The sequence below is a fragment of the Mus caroli genome, unplaced genomic scaffold, assembly GCF_978045245.1.
Source record: "Mus caroli unplaced genomic scaffold, Mus_caroli_1 scaffold_13, whole genome shotgun sequence".
NCBI classification, from domain to species: domain Eukaryota; kingdom Metazoa; phylum Chordata; class Mammalia; order Rodentia; family Muridae; genus Mus; species Mus caroli.
In genome coordinates, this window is record NW_028227268.1 from 72,147,964 (window position 1) to 72,164,111 (window position 16,148).

General features: G+C 43.7%; 1 protein-coding gene across 2 annotated transcripts; it reads left to right on the forward strand.

Annotated features, from left to right (window-relative positions):
* Window positions 1-956: 956 nt before the first annotated feature.
* Window positions 957-11,338, forward strand: LOC115029026 (zinc finger protein 354B). Of its 2 annotated transcripts, none has more exons than XM_021177504.3 (5): window positions 957-1,066; window positions 1,588-1,672; window positions 3,470-3,596; window positions 4,298-4,393; window positions 9,293-11,338. In XM_021177504.3, the coding sequence occupies exons 2-5, from the start codon at window positions 1,640-1,642 to the stop codon at window positions 10,840-10,842; spliced, it is 1,806 nt and encodes a 601-aa protein (XP_021033163.1). In that variant the 5' UTR covers window positions 957-1,066; window positions 1,588-1,639; the 3' UTR covers window positions 10,843-11,338. The 2 variants fall into 2 exon arrangements, with proteins under 2 accessions (XP_021033163.1, XP_085686172.1); XM_085830046.1 differs by lacking the exon at window positions 9,293-11,338 and adding an exon at window positions 5,115-5,304.
* Window positions 11,339-16,148: the final 4,810 nt, after the last annotated feature.

The window sequence follows — 16,148 nt, forward strand, 5'->3', positions numbered from 1 at the left end:
CCACCCAGGCCCAGATCCAGGGCTCTGGTTGTCCCTCCCTAAAAATCTGTATCATGTGTGAATTGTTGGGGCACATGAAAGGGCCAGTCCTGCCGATCCAAAGCTGTTACAGGATCTTTAACACATAGGATGACAACAGGATAATTGGGAGGAGTCTCAGTGAGGGTCCAACATTGATGGTGTCATAGAAGCCAGAGATCTTGAACCAGACCAATGACTCATTGCAATAAATATTTGCAAATGAAGATATGTGGATATAGGGATGTACTGTATTGTGTGTCACACTGCCATACTATGGCTTCCACAATCATATTTTCTATGCTTTCGAGTGTGTGTGTGTGTATGTGTGTGTGTTGTACATTGTACTCAGACCAGAGGTCGATATCAGGTGTCTTCATCTACCATTCTCCATTCATTCATTCATTCATTCATTCATTCATGTATTCGTTTGTTCGTTCATTCATTCATTCATTCATTCATTTTTATTTTAAATCCCAGAGCGCCAGGTTTCAGCTAGCCTTTCTTTCGCATTTTCCTGTAACACCCTCTGAGTCTAAATCAATATATAATTATTTCCACAGCTCACTGTCTACTCTTTATCCTACTAAAAACCACTGCTTACCAAGTGATGTCCCTTTTGTTCTTTGATTTATTTCAAAAGGCTTACAACATGATGTTAGTATGTAACTGCCAGTCTGTTTCTGGCCGCTGGCCGCTGGCCGCTGGCATTACCCCATCCACACAAATGGAATTAAAATGCATACCACATCTAAGACTTCACAGAGCCTTTTGGGAGTTTGGGGAGGGGGGCTCTCTACTGCAGCTGCGCACCAAAGCGGTCAACTTTATATCCCAGAATCCTTGAGTCCCGAGGTAAACTACATTTCCCAGAGGCCTCTGCATCAGCCATCCTCATTACTCCCCCCTCCAGCCCCGCCCCCTGTGAGCTCCATCAGGCCGCCGGGTGTCTGTGGCTCGATTCGCTGCTCTGATCTAGCTCCCCAGTCTGAGTATCCAAGCTTGGCAGCTGCGAGCCTTCATGAGGCGTGGCGGGAGCTGGGGGGAGGTGAGCGGCCAGGCTGGAGGACACGGAGGCCTGTGGCGACTTCAGCGTGGGCCGCCATGAGTCACTCTGGTCCCCTTTCTGGAGTTTTCTCTGGGGATGTGGAAATTGATCCCTTGACAGCAGCAGAGCAGTTGGGTGGGCTGCACATGGAGTGGGCCCGTGGACAGATTTGAACGGGTGGAAAACGTTTGTGTTCCCACTGTGGCTGCACTCTGGCCTCAGTGCACTCTGATCTGAAGGGGGCTGGCACTGCCAACTGAGCTGTGGTGAACAGCATAGGGTGATGCCTGACTCGCGGAGGCATAGTGAGTCTCCTCGGTGACATGCAATCCAGTGTCGCCTGAGTCTTGTTTCTGGAAATCTAGAGACCAGAAGAGTGGTGACTTGTCAATTCTCTGCCGCCCGCCCCCAGCTCCCGCTTTCCGTTCTGGAAGCAGAAGCGCCAGGCTCAGCTGGTGGGACGCATTCAGAGATGCGGCTTCTGAGGGGTGCGAAGCAATCTTTCTTTCTTCTTCCCTCAGATCACATTTTTGGATACTGTACCCATCTTTGAGAAAAGCCCAGAAAGAGAGCATGGCTCCAGAGCAAAGGGAAGGGAAGTCTCAGGTGAGCGCATTGCCGTCTCAGTTCATGGCAGAAGGAGTATTTTATATGGTTTTGGTTTTCCTTCCAGAGTGAGGCTCTCCAACCAGTACAGCCTTCACCAGGACTTGGTGCCCATGGAGGAGCTGGTTGTCTAGGAAGCACACTGCACAGCTCGCTCACAGTATTTGAGTTGCTGTTGGCTGATCCCGGTTTGTTGCGCTTACTACATTGACAGCGACATGCAGATGTCCGTTATCACTAGGGACACAGCTGGCAGAAGTCCTTTCTGGTCTGCTTCCCTCATGTTTATTTTTCTCAGCCCTCACCTGGATTGCCCATCTATTTCTTTTTGCCCTTAAGATTGTTTGCGGCGCTCCTCCATCCCGTGGTTCCCCTACTATACTCTATGGATCCTAGGTTTGGATTGTACCATTCTTGTGAAAACTACTCTTGACCTGTCATTTGGAGGTGCGGGAATATAGAGCTGCCCCCATCGAGGTGAGCTGCTGCGTGGACAGGGGAAAGCCACACTGCAGGGAACACAGTGTCAGGAGCCTCACTCTGAGAGCAAGGAGACAACTTATCAAGAAGCCATAAAGAGGGTTTCGTGGGATATTTGGCAGAAAATTAGTAAGCACAGTGTGAGGCTCAAGACAGTTGATTTTTACCCTACCCCCTCTGTTACCATCTATGGGCCTTGAATCAGTAAGTCTAACTTCTGTGTCTCAGTTTCCTTACCGATAAAATAAAAATAACAGCATCCCCTTGTAGGATCGGTCAGGTTATCTTTGGACCCATAAGAGGCTGAGATTTGGGCAACTCCATTGTCTTAAGCCTTTACATTCCATCCAGGAGAGTCAAGTTGTGTTCATGCCCTGAACCTCCATCCCTGTGTGTGTGAGCCTTCTCCATCTCCTTCACTGAGACTATCCCCCACCCCCACCCCCACCCCCGTGGTATCTGCTCTAAGGTGGAAATCTTCAGTTGCAGTGCTGACCTCACATTCTTGTCTCTGGAGTGAGGACCGAAGCAGGAGATGGTGTGTGGGCCTTACCAGACCAGCTACACAGCTTTTTTTTTTTTTTTACATTGTTGAAATGATTTCTACACATGCCTGTGTACTGATTAGATCGGAAAGTCTTTTTTTTTTTTTTTTTTTTTTTGGTTTTTCGAGACAGGGTTTCTCTTTATAGCTCTGGCTGTCCTGGAGCTCACTTTGTAGACCAGGCTGGCCTCGAACTCAGAAATCCGCCTGCCTCTGCCTCCCTAGTGCTGGGATTAAAGGCGTGCGCCACCACGCCCGGCTCGGAAAGTCTTTAAAGCAAAGATTATCGTTTATATTCTCTTCATAGAAAGTTATTTTTCCTACAGGCATTGCATGCATATGAAAAAGCAGAGTAAAAAATCTTGCTGGACATGGTGGTGCAGGGTTTTAATCCCAGTACCAGGGAGGCAGAGGCAGGTAGATCTCTGCGAGGTTGGGGCTAGTCTGGTCCACCATACCAAGTTCCAGTCCACTCAGAGCTTCATAGATTGTCTCAAAAACCAAGAACCCAAGAGACCTTTTGCCAGAAGAACTTCTAATTACCATGATGTCCTTGCGCTTATTGGCCACAATCCCTGTACAGAAAGCCAGGATCTGACTCACTGCTGTTGTTTGTGTGTCTGTCACCGGTTGAATTGATGACTAAATGGTAGATGACCTAGCCTCTTCAGAACCCTCAGTGACATCATTTCATGATCGCCTGTCCACCTTCCACACTGTCACCTCCCTCGTGCTGTATGAGGCTGCTGAGTTGGAACGGCTTTTCCTCACAGGTGTCGGTGACATTTGAAGACGTGGCCGTGCTCTTTACCCGGGATGAGTGGAAGAAGCTGGTCCCCTCTCAGAGAAGCCTGTACCGTGAGGTGATGCTGGAGAACTACAGCAACCTGGCCTCGCTGGGTAAGAGAGTGCCCTGTGGGCAGAGACTCACAAGCGAGACCTCGGTGCCTTCTTCCCCGAATGAAGACTATGGTCATTAAAACACTCTAGCTGAGGTTTGCTGTAGGGCTGTACAAACCAGATCTCTATTAAATATTGAAACTTTTTTTTCCATTTCCAGGTGTCTAAATGCCCCAAATAGGAGAACATAGGGGGTTGATACTCATACTGTTCCCTGCTGTCTGCAACTTGACAGTAGAAATTCCTCCAGTGTTGATGCAGCAGTTTTCATGTTATATTTATTCTGTGTTGCCTGTAAACAAAGTCTTCCCTCAGCCCCCCTCTCCTGTTTCCTGCCTTTCCCACTTCTTTTTCCAGTCAAATGCTGTGCACACTATTCTTGAAAAGAAATCAAATGGTTTCTCGCTTTAAACAGTCCTCTTCACAGATACCTGTCTGTATTTATTCTATCTGCACACCCAACAGCCCTTTTCGAGAATGCTAAAGCTGCCCGTTTATAGAATTTCCATAATGTGCAATTAGTTCTCCCATTTCTCTCCTGTGAACCACTTGGCCTCTGCCTGACATATCCTGTCACATGACAAGGAAAAGCTTAAGTACCCAGTAGAGGTGTAGCTGGGTTCCCCACGCATCTAATGCTTGTCCACGTTAAAACAAGACCAAATATTTTTAGTGTTATTGCTACTTTTGTTTGCGATTAGGATTCCCATTTACCAAACCAAAGATGATCTCCGTGTTGCAACAAGGAGAAGAACCCTGGAAATCAGAGAAAGAAAGTCATGGATGCTCCCCTCTTGGTAAGTGGGTGGGCCTGAAATACCCCAGAATCTCTGCAAAATAAGAACAGAGGGTAGGGGGCTGGTGAGATGGCTCAGTGGATAAGAGCACCCGACTGCTCTTCCGAAGGTCCAGAGTTCAAATCCCAGCAACCACATGGTGGCTCACAACCATCCGTAACAATATCTGGCGCCCTTTTCTGGAGTGTCTGAAGATAGCTACAGTGTACTTACATATAATAAATAAATACATCTTTTAAAAAAAAAAAAAAAGAAAGAACAGAGGGTAGCCTCAGTGCCTGGAGACTGAGCTGTACCAGCAAGTTGCTTTTCAGTGACAGGAATCCTAGGGGGAAGGACCAAGGGATGAGAAGATAAAGGAGATAGGAAGGCTGGGGTCAGGAATGTCTTATTCCAAGCAAGTTTATTAGGAAATACTGCATCTAATGTATACCGTCTGTGGGGGAAATTGGACAGAGTGAGCAGACAGCTATGACACAATGAGATGGAGTCAGTGGGAAGCTAATTGAGCAATTTGCACAAGGGGAATGCAGGGTATCTTAAGAATGTCACAGATTGAGTGCACAGTGACCTTGGGGCTGAGAACCACAGCCCCTTGGCGTCAGAAGAACTGGCTTCTCCATATCTGAAGCTGACGTTCTGCCAAAGCCCGGACCCCAGGCCGTTACCGGCTCTGCCAAGCACTTCCGATAAGGGACTATGTTCCTTTTCCATTCATCAGGCTCTCCAGAAAGCCTTAGACTGGCCTGTCCCTCAACAAGAGACCTCTTCAGGTACCTGATCCTCATGGAATGATGGGAAAGGAAAATCCCAGGCTCCCAGCCCCTAGCTTCCCCTCCTGTCTATGGTCCCTTTTGTTTCTGAGGAGAGCTGCCTTTCATGTACAAGAAGTCAGCATATTTAAGGGTATATTGGAAGTAATTTTTTTCTAGCTGCACAGAATATATATATATATATATATATATATATATATATATATATATGAAATCGAGACAAAGGAAATGAGCTTGGGTGGCCTCACTAGATTTTGGTACTGTGCTAAGAGCTTTGGCCTGTGGATAACAGGGATAGCTAAGAAGTTTAAGGAGAATTTTATGATCCCGGATATTTTAGTGGGGACAACAAGGGAAGCCATTGAGAGGGAGACGGGGGGGGGGGGGGAAGGAGCTTGAGTAGGAAGAGAGAAAATGCAGAGGTGGGGGAGGAGAGCCAAACATCTGAATTCTATAGGGAAGAGCTCCTGGGAGAGAAGTTAGAAAGTTCAGGTAAGCCAGCCTTGCCTGGAACAGGTGGGACTGAGGGATGCTGGGAGAACCTGGATATGCAAGCTAAGCACCTCAGCTGCCTGTCCTGGGTCTGAATCCCAACCCTGAGGAGACATAAACACCCAGAGATGGGCCCAGCACTGTCTCCCTGCCCTTAACAGGAAGAGTTGAGGGCTTAGAGCCTGGAGTGGGGGAACTGGGAGACAGGGCTGAGGTTGGGTCAGGTCAGACACTGAGGATTAAGGAAGAGCTGGAAGGTTGACTATTGTTCTTATAGACCCTGTTCTGATAGACCCTGAATACGAGAGCCCTTCTTTTTCAGTCTAAAGTGACAGTTTCTGATATAGAGACCACGGCTGTCTATCTTTGAAACCTTTGTTTGGAGAAATACAGAAATTCTGTGGAAACTACCAAGGCAACTGTTTTGTAGTGCTGGAGAGCCAGGCCTTGCACTTGCTAGGCAGGTGCTCTACCAGTGAGTTACACTTCCAGCCATATCCCTTCCTCTGAAGGGACCTATTTTCCTGTTTGTCTTCTACCTTGTGATATTAAAAATCAAACAAACAAACAAACAAAAAACTGTTTTCATTTTTATGTGTTTGGATGTTCTGCCTGCAAAAATGTCTGCGCACCACATGGGTGCAGGGCTCACAAAAGCCACAACGGAGTGCTAGCTCCCCAGGGACTGGAGGTTTAGACAGTTGTGAGTTGCCAGGTGAGGTGCTAGGTATTGAATCCAGAACTTCTGAAAGAGCATCCAGCGCTCATAACCACTGAGCCCCCTCTCCAGTCCCCTGCCTTGTCATTTTTTATTAAAATGTAAGCATCCGAATCTTCCACTTCCCAGGGCCTGCTGGGGTGATGGGTGATTTTTCTCTTTAGTTATGATAAGCGACAAATGTGTCTGGTTTTAAAAATCAGGGGAGGGGCAAGCAAAGGGGGAAGGACACTGCCCCCCTAATTGTCGGGTGGAGATAAAAGTGGAGCCCCGCCCCACCCTGCTTTGTAGCTGGTCCTTCTTGCCTCTTGGTTGTACGGCTGTTGTAGGGATGCTAGCAGCTTGCTCCTTGGAGCTGGCTGCTGAAAGGTGGGTAGCTGCTGCTGCATGAAATGCACTTCAGTTTCCCGCTCAAGCCTTCCTGTTGATGCTGCACAGGCTCCGGGGTTTTGAAATCTAATGGACAGATTTTACAGATACACTTGCCATCCAGGGAGGGAAATAGAATCATGGTACTTCACACCATGAGAGATGTCATATTGTCTGACGTTCACTTTTTCTCTTCTACACTTGTTTTATAGTCTGGGCATTCTCTGCCTTCACATGATGCTGAGATTGAGGTCTTGCATGAAGTGAAGACTATATAGTTTAAAGCTGTTGGCTGGAGTAGTCTCTTAGCTAAGTTCTAACTTAGCCTGCCTTCCTGGCCTGCATCCCCGCCATGTGGCTAGCTCTTTACCTCCTGCCCCACTTTAGTCTTCCTTCTGCTTTCTCCCTGCAGGTCTCAATTTTCCTGACTCTGCTTGCATCCCTCCAGTGTCCCCACCTGCCTGGAAGTTCTGCCTCCTTACATGTTGTCCCAGCCATTGGCTGTCAGCTCTTTATTATAACCAATCAGCAGTAAGACAGCATCTGGTCCATCTCTTTGGTTGCCTTAGGCATTGCGGGCTATCTGACCATCTTCTTTTGGGCAGGTGGGATGGGCAAGCATTTACAAATAGAAAACCTAGAGATAGGAAATGACAACACTCAAATACTGCCAGGACATAGCTCTCTGCCAGTATATAGTAACAATCAAAAATGCAGAGACACACCTTATTACAGTGTGAGGAAAGGTCACCCCAACATAGTCCCAAAGACAGAGAATTATCTGGCCCTGGATGTCATCTGCTACTGAGAAATTCTGAGCTATATCCTGACTTTTGTGGCATTTTCAGAACACGGGGTTGTAACATCCAAGAGTAGCATTTTCATTCAAGATGCCTATAAAAATTCACTCATATAGTTTTTCAAATTTCCTGTATTCCTCTTATTCTTTATAACAATACTCTTGTGTGCCAATTCTATATATGCTTCTTCATGAAATCAGTTTTAAGAGATGTGATATCATCAGCAAATACAGGCAGTCTTTCAACTTCTCTAATTTAATTGTCCAACTGCAATAATTAATAGTTCCTTACAGCTGGATAGTAGGGAAATGGATATATTGGCTTCATTCTTGATTGCAGTGAAATATACTTAATGTCTCTTCATTAACAAAATGATTGGCTTTAGGACTAAAATGTTTGAATTTTATCATGCTGTTGAGGTATTCCTCAAGTCCTGTTTATCTTTATTATCTGTGTGACACAGAGTCTCATTGACTGCTTCTTTAAATACGTATAATGTACTTGTGCACTGTACAATAATATTCTAGCAAATGATGAGCTGCATATACAATGGTGTGCCATGAGAGTATAACACGGATAGCCAGGTTAAGAGCACTTGTGTCCTGGACACTCACAACACCATGTGATTCACAATTGTCCATAACTCTAGTTCCAGAGACTCTGATGTTCTCTTTTGACCTCTGCAGGCGATTAGTATGCATTTCTGTACATACAGATGCACATACAAGAAGACATACAGAAAGTAAAACACATAAATCTAACTTTAGAAACATAAAGCAACACAATGCAAGCTAGTTAAAGTGGCCACGTGCTCCTTTAATCCCAGTGCTCACGAGACAGAAGCATGTAGATCGCTGTGAGCCCTGTTCTCCACACTGAATAAATAAAACTTAACAGAATGTACCATCTATGTGTTTGCAGCAATGCTGATGTAAAAAAAAAATCCTGGGTTGCTAGAAGTATAAAAGTATAGTATTAGAATTATTACAGTACATAATATTTGATAATAGCAGTGACTTTAGTCACTGTGCTTTGGGTTTGTATTTTAATGTTGTGTATTAAAGTCTGCTTGTCCTCATGGGAAGAAAGCTTAAGGAGGCACTGTGATGCGGGGCAGCAGCTGCATACCTCTTTTGTCTGCCGTATCCTTTGATTGCATCAAGACACAAAGTCTGTCACATGCACTGTCTACACCATCTAGATTTGTGTCACATATCCTCTGGGAGGCTTACATGAGAATGACCCGCCACATTTCCCAGAGCACATCCCTGTCATTAAGTGACATATTGCTGCATCTTGTAATAAGTGCTAGAATAAGAGGAGGGCTGTGGATTGTTAGACTCAGTCAGGAAAAGATGCAACAGAGGAGTTACCTGCACTGCATTGGAAGGCTGGTAAGGACTCTAACATGTAGAAAAGAGAGGTTAATACATCCAAAATGAAAAAAGAATGGCAGAAGCACCATAATTCATGAGTTCCATACCAGGCTACACTTCCCAGTCTGTGCCTCTCTAACCCTCTCCTGGTTACTCTAGCTCTCACCTCCTTAAGTGAGCTTGTTTATCCTTTTGTTCACTCCAATTGATTGGCACTCATCCAGTATCTTATAAAGTGTTTATTTTCCATTTCTTCTTTCTTGCTAATATCTATAGGCATGTAGTATTTAATTAGGTAACATTAACATTCTTCCTATAAATTTAATCTGAGCTAACCACAGCTATCACTGTAATTTTGGTTTTTCTTCCAGGATGTCATAGCAGTCTTCAAACCACAAAATCAACTCAAACTAAAGAGTCATTGTTTCAGGAATTAAAGAGAAAACAACTCAACAGGGATGAGGCCTGGGACTTCACCTCAGGAAAATCCGGCAGACCTGACAACAGTTTTAGGACACAGGATACAAATGAAAGCTTAGAAATAATTTCAATCACCCATACAAAAATTCTTACTATAGATAAAAGCCATAAGAATTTTGAATTTGGTCCAAGCGTTGGCCTGAAGTCAATTGGTAAGCAAAAGATTGCAAGAGAAAAAACACAAAGAAATAGCCTCAAGGAAAATTCAACTTTACTTAGTCAACCAAAACTCAAGACAGTAGAGAAACGCTATAAATGTAGTACTTGCGAAAAAGCCTTCATTCACAACTCATCCCTTCACAAACATCTGAAAAACCATACTGGAGAGAGACTATTTCAGTGTAAAGACTGTTTGAAAGCTTTCAGCCAAAGTTCTGCCCTTATTCAACATCAAAGAACTCACACTGGAGAGAAGCCCTATATATGTAAAGAGTGTGGAAAGGCCTTCAGCCATAGTGCATCCCTCTGCAAGCACCTAAGAACTCATACTTTGGAAAAATCCTATACATGCAAAGAATGTGGAAAATCTTTTAGCAGAAGGTCTGGCCTTTTTTTGCACCAAAAAATCCATGCCCGAGAAAATCCTCATAAATATAACCCAGGAAGGAAGGCATCCACTTCCCTTTCAGGATGCCAGAGAATTCATTCCAGAAAGAAGACCTACTTGTGCAACGAATGTGGCAACACCTTTAAGTCTAGCTCATCCCTTCGTTATCATCAGAGGATCCACACCGGAGAGAAACCTTTCAAGTGCAGTGAGTGTGGTAGGGCCTTCAGTCAGAGTGCATCGCTTATTCAGCATGAAAGAATCCACACTGGAGAAAAGCCCTACAGATGCAATGAGTGTGGGAAAGGCTTCACTTCTATCTCAAGACTCAATAGACACCGAATAATTCATACGGGAGAGAAATTGTATAATTGCAATGAGTGTGGCAAAGGCTTAAGTTCCCATTCAACTCTTATTATTCATGAAAGAATTCACACTGGAGAGAAACCATGTAAATGTAAAGTTTGTGGGAAAGCCTTCCGACAAAGTTCAGCTCTGATCCAACATCAGAGAATGCACACTGGAGAAAGACCCTATAAATGTAATGAGTGCGGCAAGACCTTCAGGTGTAACTCATCCCTAAGCAACCATCAGCGGATCCACACCGGAGAGAAACCGTACCGATGTCAGGAATGCGGGATGTCATTTGGTCAAAGTGCAGCTCTTATTCAACACCGAAGGATTCACACAGGAGAGAAACCCTTTAAATGTAACATGTGCGGGAAGAGTTTTAGGCAGAGCTCCTCACTTATTGCCCATCAGAGGATTCACACAGGAGAGAAACCCTATGAGTGTAGTGCTTGTGGCAAGCTCTTCAGCCAGAGATCCTCCCTAACCAATCACTATAAAATTCATATCGAAGAGGACACCTTGAACACAGATTTGCATGAGTAAACAATTAACCAAAGTTCCTCAGAGAATATATTCTTCATATTGACAATAACTATAGTGACTATGAGGAAACTTATTAATTTAGTCCTATGGGATATTGAGAATACAAGAATAAGACTGTGGTCATATAATAATTAACAGAGAAAATTTCATACCTGCCAGTCACTTTTTAAGACCAGACACTTAACTGTAGCAGACATTGACAATGGCCATTTATAAGGTAACAGAAACACCTTTTTATCTCATCCACATAATATAAAATATGCAATATAGAAACACTAGAAAAATCTGAGTTCAAGAGTGTTGATTTGTCATTAGAAAAAGGAATACCAGCTATTAGCATACTTACTACATGTAATATTTTAATAGTAAATACTTAAAATATATGCATTTTTAAATCAATGGGCAGAATTAAAGAAAGGAAAACAAAACAAAAAAACTACCTCGTACTGTCTTTTCCTAAGCTACTGTCAAACTGCATGGTTTTTATTAAAGAGAAAGAAAGAGAACTGTCTTTAATTTTGTTCTTCTAATTTCCTAACTTCCCACATTTAATACACATATTCTAATTTTGGGCTGTGAATTATTCTCCTTCATTGAGTTGAAACATTAACTATGAAGCCATGTCCTGAGTAGTTACCCTTGGCCAATCTAAACTTATTTCATCCATGCACCATCAGAATTGGAACACATATTGGATGCAATGATGCATGCCTATAACTTAACATTTAGGAGGCCAGGAAGACAACTGCATAGATGACATCTAGGTATTTAACACATATAAATAATAGTAATAGTATTTAACAAGTGTTAAATACTTGTCTTAGTTACCCTGGAGCAAGCAGACTAGCTACAGTTGTCAAGATGAATTGAGAGAGAACAATTAGGCAAGACACCCAACCTCAACCGCCCCCTACACTCACACCATACAGATGAACCCCCAAACCTGCACACCACACACAGACATACATAGGACAAAATTCCTGGCCTCCTAAATGTTAGGTTATAGGTATGCATTGTGCATCCAGCACGTGTCCCAATTCTGATGGTGCATGGATGAAATAAGTCTAGATTGGCCAACCTGTATAATGTGTGCGTTTGTGTGTTAGTCAGGTTTCTTCTTAGTTTTATGTATATGAGTGTTTTGCCAGCATGTAGATGTAACTTGTGTTCTCAGTGTCTGAGGAGGTCAGAAGAGGACATCTGATATCCTAGTTATGGTTGTGAGCTGCCACACGGGTTCTGGAAACCAAATCCAGGTCCTCTGCATGAGCGGCCAGAGCTCTTAACTGCTGAGCCATTTCTCCAGCCCCAGAAAATTTTATCATCCACATCTGTACAATAGACAGAACGGTAACAACATCTGGACAGGAAGGAGAAGGCAAAGTTAAGAGACTGCCAAAGCTCACAACTGTCTGTAAATCAGTCCTAGGGCATCTGAATTCCTTTCATGGCTTCTGCAGGCATCAGGCATGCATGAGGGAGACATACATACATTTAAGCAAAACACTTATATGCATAAAATAAAAGTAAAGAGTACTGCCAGAAAAAAAAAAAAAGCCCAGAGGAAGTGTGGATCCAGCATCTGTAGGAAGAATGGGAGAGAGCCTTCCTCGTGTGGAGGGATCCTGCTAAAGAGAATTGGTACTTGAAGTGAAAGCTGAGTTAGACCATCAGAGATCTTGAGCAGCACCTGTAGTCTAGGCTATAAGAAGTTAGACATGAAGATCATGAAGATAGAATGACTGATTTGAAAAGGTGACTTAACCCCCAGCTTGAGAAACTGTCTCTTACACACAGGGAGAAGTTTGGGGGTCTGAGAAAAAAATATTCTTAGTGAGCAATGGAAAGCCTAGGTCTGCTCTTAGAGCCAGACAATTGGCCAGATAGTTTGCTACAAATGGTAAAAGTATTACTCAGCCTAACATGTTTTTCAAAATCAAGTTGTAGTCAGCCATTCAAAGCCTTAAGATATAACTTAATAGGTCTGTCTTTCTCAGGTTATAAAGTTATTTCATTACTATCATGTCCCATAAAAATGTAAAGACCTTTCTCATTTTGAAATATAAGTTTCCATGAAAGTCCTGAATAAGAGTTAAGAGAAATGTTTATTTCTAGCCTCTGTACTGTTCTAAGTTACAAAGCCTTTGACCTTTTTAGTACCAGAGCTTGGCCAATTAATAGCCTACTTTTTGAGGGTTTTTTGGTTTGGTTTGGTTTTTGTTCTCTTTTCCTCCCTCCCTCCCATCCTGTCAGGACTTCACTGTTCAGCCCATTTCCAATGCATGATCTTCCTGTATCTGCCGCTTGATTGCTGGGGCCACAGGCAAGGGCTGTTACACTGAACTCTGGCTGTGGGGTTCTTAAGAGTGTGCTCCTGCTCAGAAATTTAAACGTCTATCATATGCATTTTTATTTAGAAACAACATGGTTAGGATGAGAAGAAAAAAAAAACTACAAAGAAATAGTTTCCCTGTTCTGTTAGTAACAATGTTATTATATTGTTGGATAAAATATTGTTGGATATAATGGGGGAGAGCTGATCTGGCTGTGATCTAACAGCATCAAAACAAGCCAAATTAAAAAAAAAGATTCATAGTTTTTTATAAAATATTACTAAAATAGTTGTTAAGAAAAAACATTCATAAGGACCAGGAAAATAATAATGGAGGTGGTGGGCGATCTATGGCAGACAGGACAAGTATGTTTCAAGTTAGTGGCAGAGATGCTAATTCCCAGGATCGAACTACTTGGAAGTGTTATGGGTGGGGCTTAGGTCATTTGGGATGTGCCCTTGAACTGCCTTGTGGGACCTCGCCATTTCTCCTTCTGCCTCCTGGAGAAATGTAACTGAACAAAGAGGGTGTGGTCTAATAGTAATACACTGGGTGTGGAGCCATAGCAAGATCTGTTTTCTCGGGCTCTTCTCTGCGACCCCAGGACTTAAGAGAAAATGATCTTCCTTTTCTCTGGGTATGATGGGATCAATTCTTGCAGGAGAATCTCATGCTATGCTCAGAGTAGAGAGCAAGGTGAGCTTTCTGCTTCTGTCTTCTCAGATGTCGAGGTACTATATTGTGCAGAGTATGTGTAGCATATCTTTGACTGTACTATTAACTATTAAGGTCACACATGTTCTACTAGGTCAGCAGTCTTTTCTTTACTGTAGTTCTCTTTCCATTTCAATTACTCCTCTAAATAGTCTCTTCATCTTAGAAACAACAAACTCTCTAGTCTTTAAAAAAGGTATCTATCATACTTATATCATCAAAGAATATAATCTATAGACCAATTCTGTTAAATGTGTGGCTAATTTCAAACCAATATAAAATCATATCTAGAAACTATTTTTCTCAGATTTTGGAGAACTATTTATAGATATCTATCAAACTTGTTAATTTTGTTTTTCAAAGATTCCTCACTGGTAGTGTTGTTTTTGGTCAGCCTTTCTATCAGTTACTGAGACGATAGGCCAAAAATAACCGTGGTGGGACTGAGCTAGAATTGCATGCAGGCCTGTGATTTCAGCATTCAGGAGTCTCTGAACTTGTATCAGTCCTTCTGCCTCTGCCTCCCCAGTGCTGGGATTGCAGATGCTGGTCAGTAAGCCCAACTAAGAAACACATTCTCACCTGTAATTGCTTTTTACTGGGTTACTGTGATATTTTGTATAAATTGTCAATTCTTTAAAAAAAAAAAAGTCCGTGTGTGGGTGTGTGCACATGAGTGCAGGTATCCATGGAGGCCAGAGATTGGATTGGATGCCCTAGATATGGAATTACAGCTGATTAGAGCTGCCTGGAGTACGTGTTAAGAACAGAACTTGAGACCTCTACATGAACAGTCATCATTCTTAACTTCTTAATCTCTCAAGCCCTCAATTGTGACATTTTTCATTTTCCCATATTTTTAGATAGTCCAGACAACTATGAAAAAAAGCCAGACACTACCAGTAAAGAGCAATAAATTTTTATTCAGTATGTTGGCAATAGGGGTAGCCACTTGCATTAAACAAGAGCTCATCTCTGAATTTAAAGAAAAAAAAAGCCAGCTGGAGACTTAAAGCCAACAAGGAGAGGGCATAGTGGACACCAAAGAGGAGCTACCTGCTAAAGACATGTCTGTAGTCCCAGAGCTGTGCACCACAAAAGCAGTCAAAATGGCAGCAGGCCTCTTCTCACAACCCCTACCATGTGAGGTGTCCAAAATGGAGGCTCCTGTTAAAATGATGGTACCATGATATCTCCGCAGCTTGCTGCCATCATGGGAGGTATTCACAGTGGTGCACGCCTTTCCTGCCTCAGCAGCCTCAGCAGGAGCTGGCCCTCAAGAACTGTTCAACATGGCTACACCTTTCCTACCTCTGCCTACTGCCTTCATGAAGAGCTGTCCACGGTGGCAACACCTTCTTTCCTGCCTCAGCCCACAGCCTTGGTCAAACACCACTGCAGATGTCCATAATGCCAGCACCTCCTCTCCAACCCACAGAGACGGTGCCTCAGTCAAAGCCACCAGCGGCTGGGAAAGACATCTAACCCATGGGCCTGATGCAGGGAAAAGGGGGTGAAAAAAGCCGCCAATTCCTGAGCTCCCTCCCCCAAACAAAACATCAATCCTTGAGCAGAAAATCCAGTAATTCCTGAGCTCCCCAAGTTCAGGACTTGAAATCCCACCAATCATCACTCTAGAAATCTCTGCCCTGGAAAGCTCCGCCCCCTAAGAAATCCTATATAAGTACTGCCACTTTGTCTAATTCCCTGTTGCTTGTTCCCTAGAACAGAGAGCAGCCATCCCTGGATTCATCCCTTCACACCCTGGTCCATCCAATAAACCTCTTTCATGAGATTCTTATGCCTGGTCAGAAGTGAAAATGAAAAGAAGCAATGAAGAGAAGAAATGATGAGGAGAGGGACTGAGGCTCCTGAGCTCCGCTGAGGACGCCATGCCCTGGTTGCTGCATCGCCTCTGCTGAGGAGGCTTCCTCTTAGAGCTATTATAGTTCCTCAGCTCCCATGTCTCAGGGTGCCCTTCTTTTGGGACATTGTCCCACCTCAGAGCTGTGTGGTTCCTGAGCTTCCGAGTCCCAGGATATCCTCCCATCAGAGCAGAAACACAATGTCAAAGACCTAAGACGGAAGGTGTGGGATAAAAGGAATTTGGGCACACACGTTTGGCTAGTAGGATTTTTGAGTCTCGTCAAAAAGTGGCCTCCAGATGCCTGTCCGACATTTGGTTCAGGACATAGTCTTTGTTGCATGGAATAGAAGTTTTACATGCTGAAGTGAGGGGGAAAGGACCAAAAGTATAGA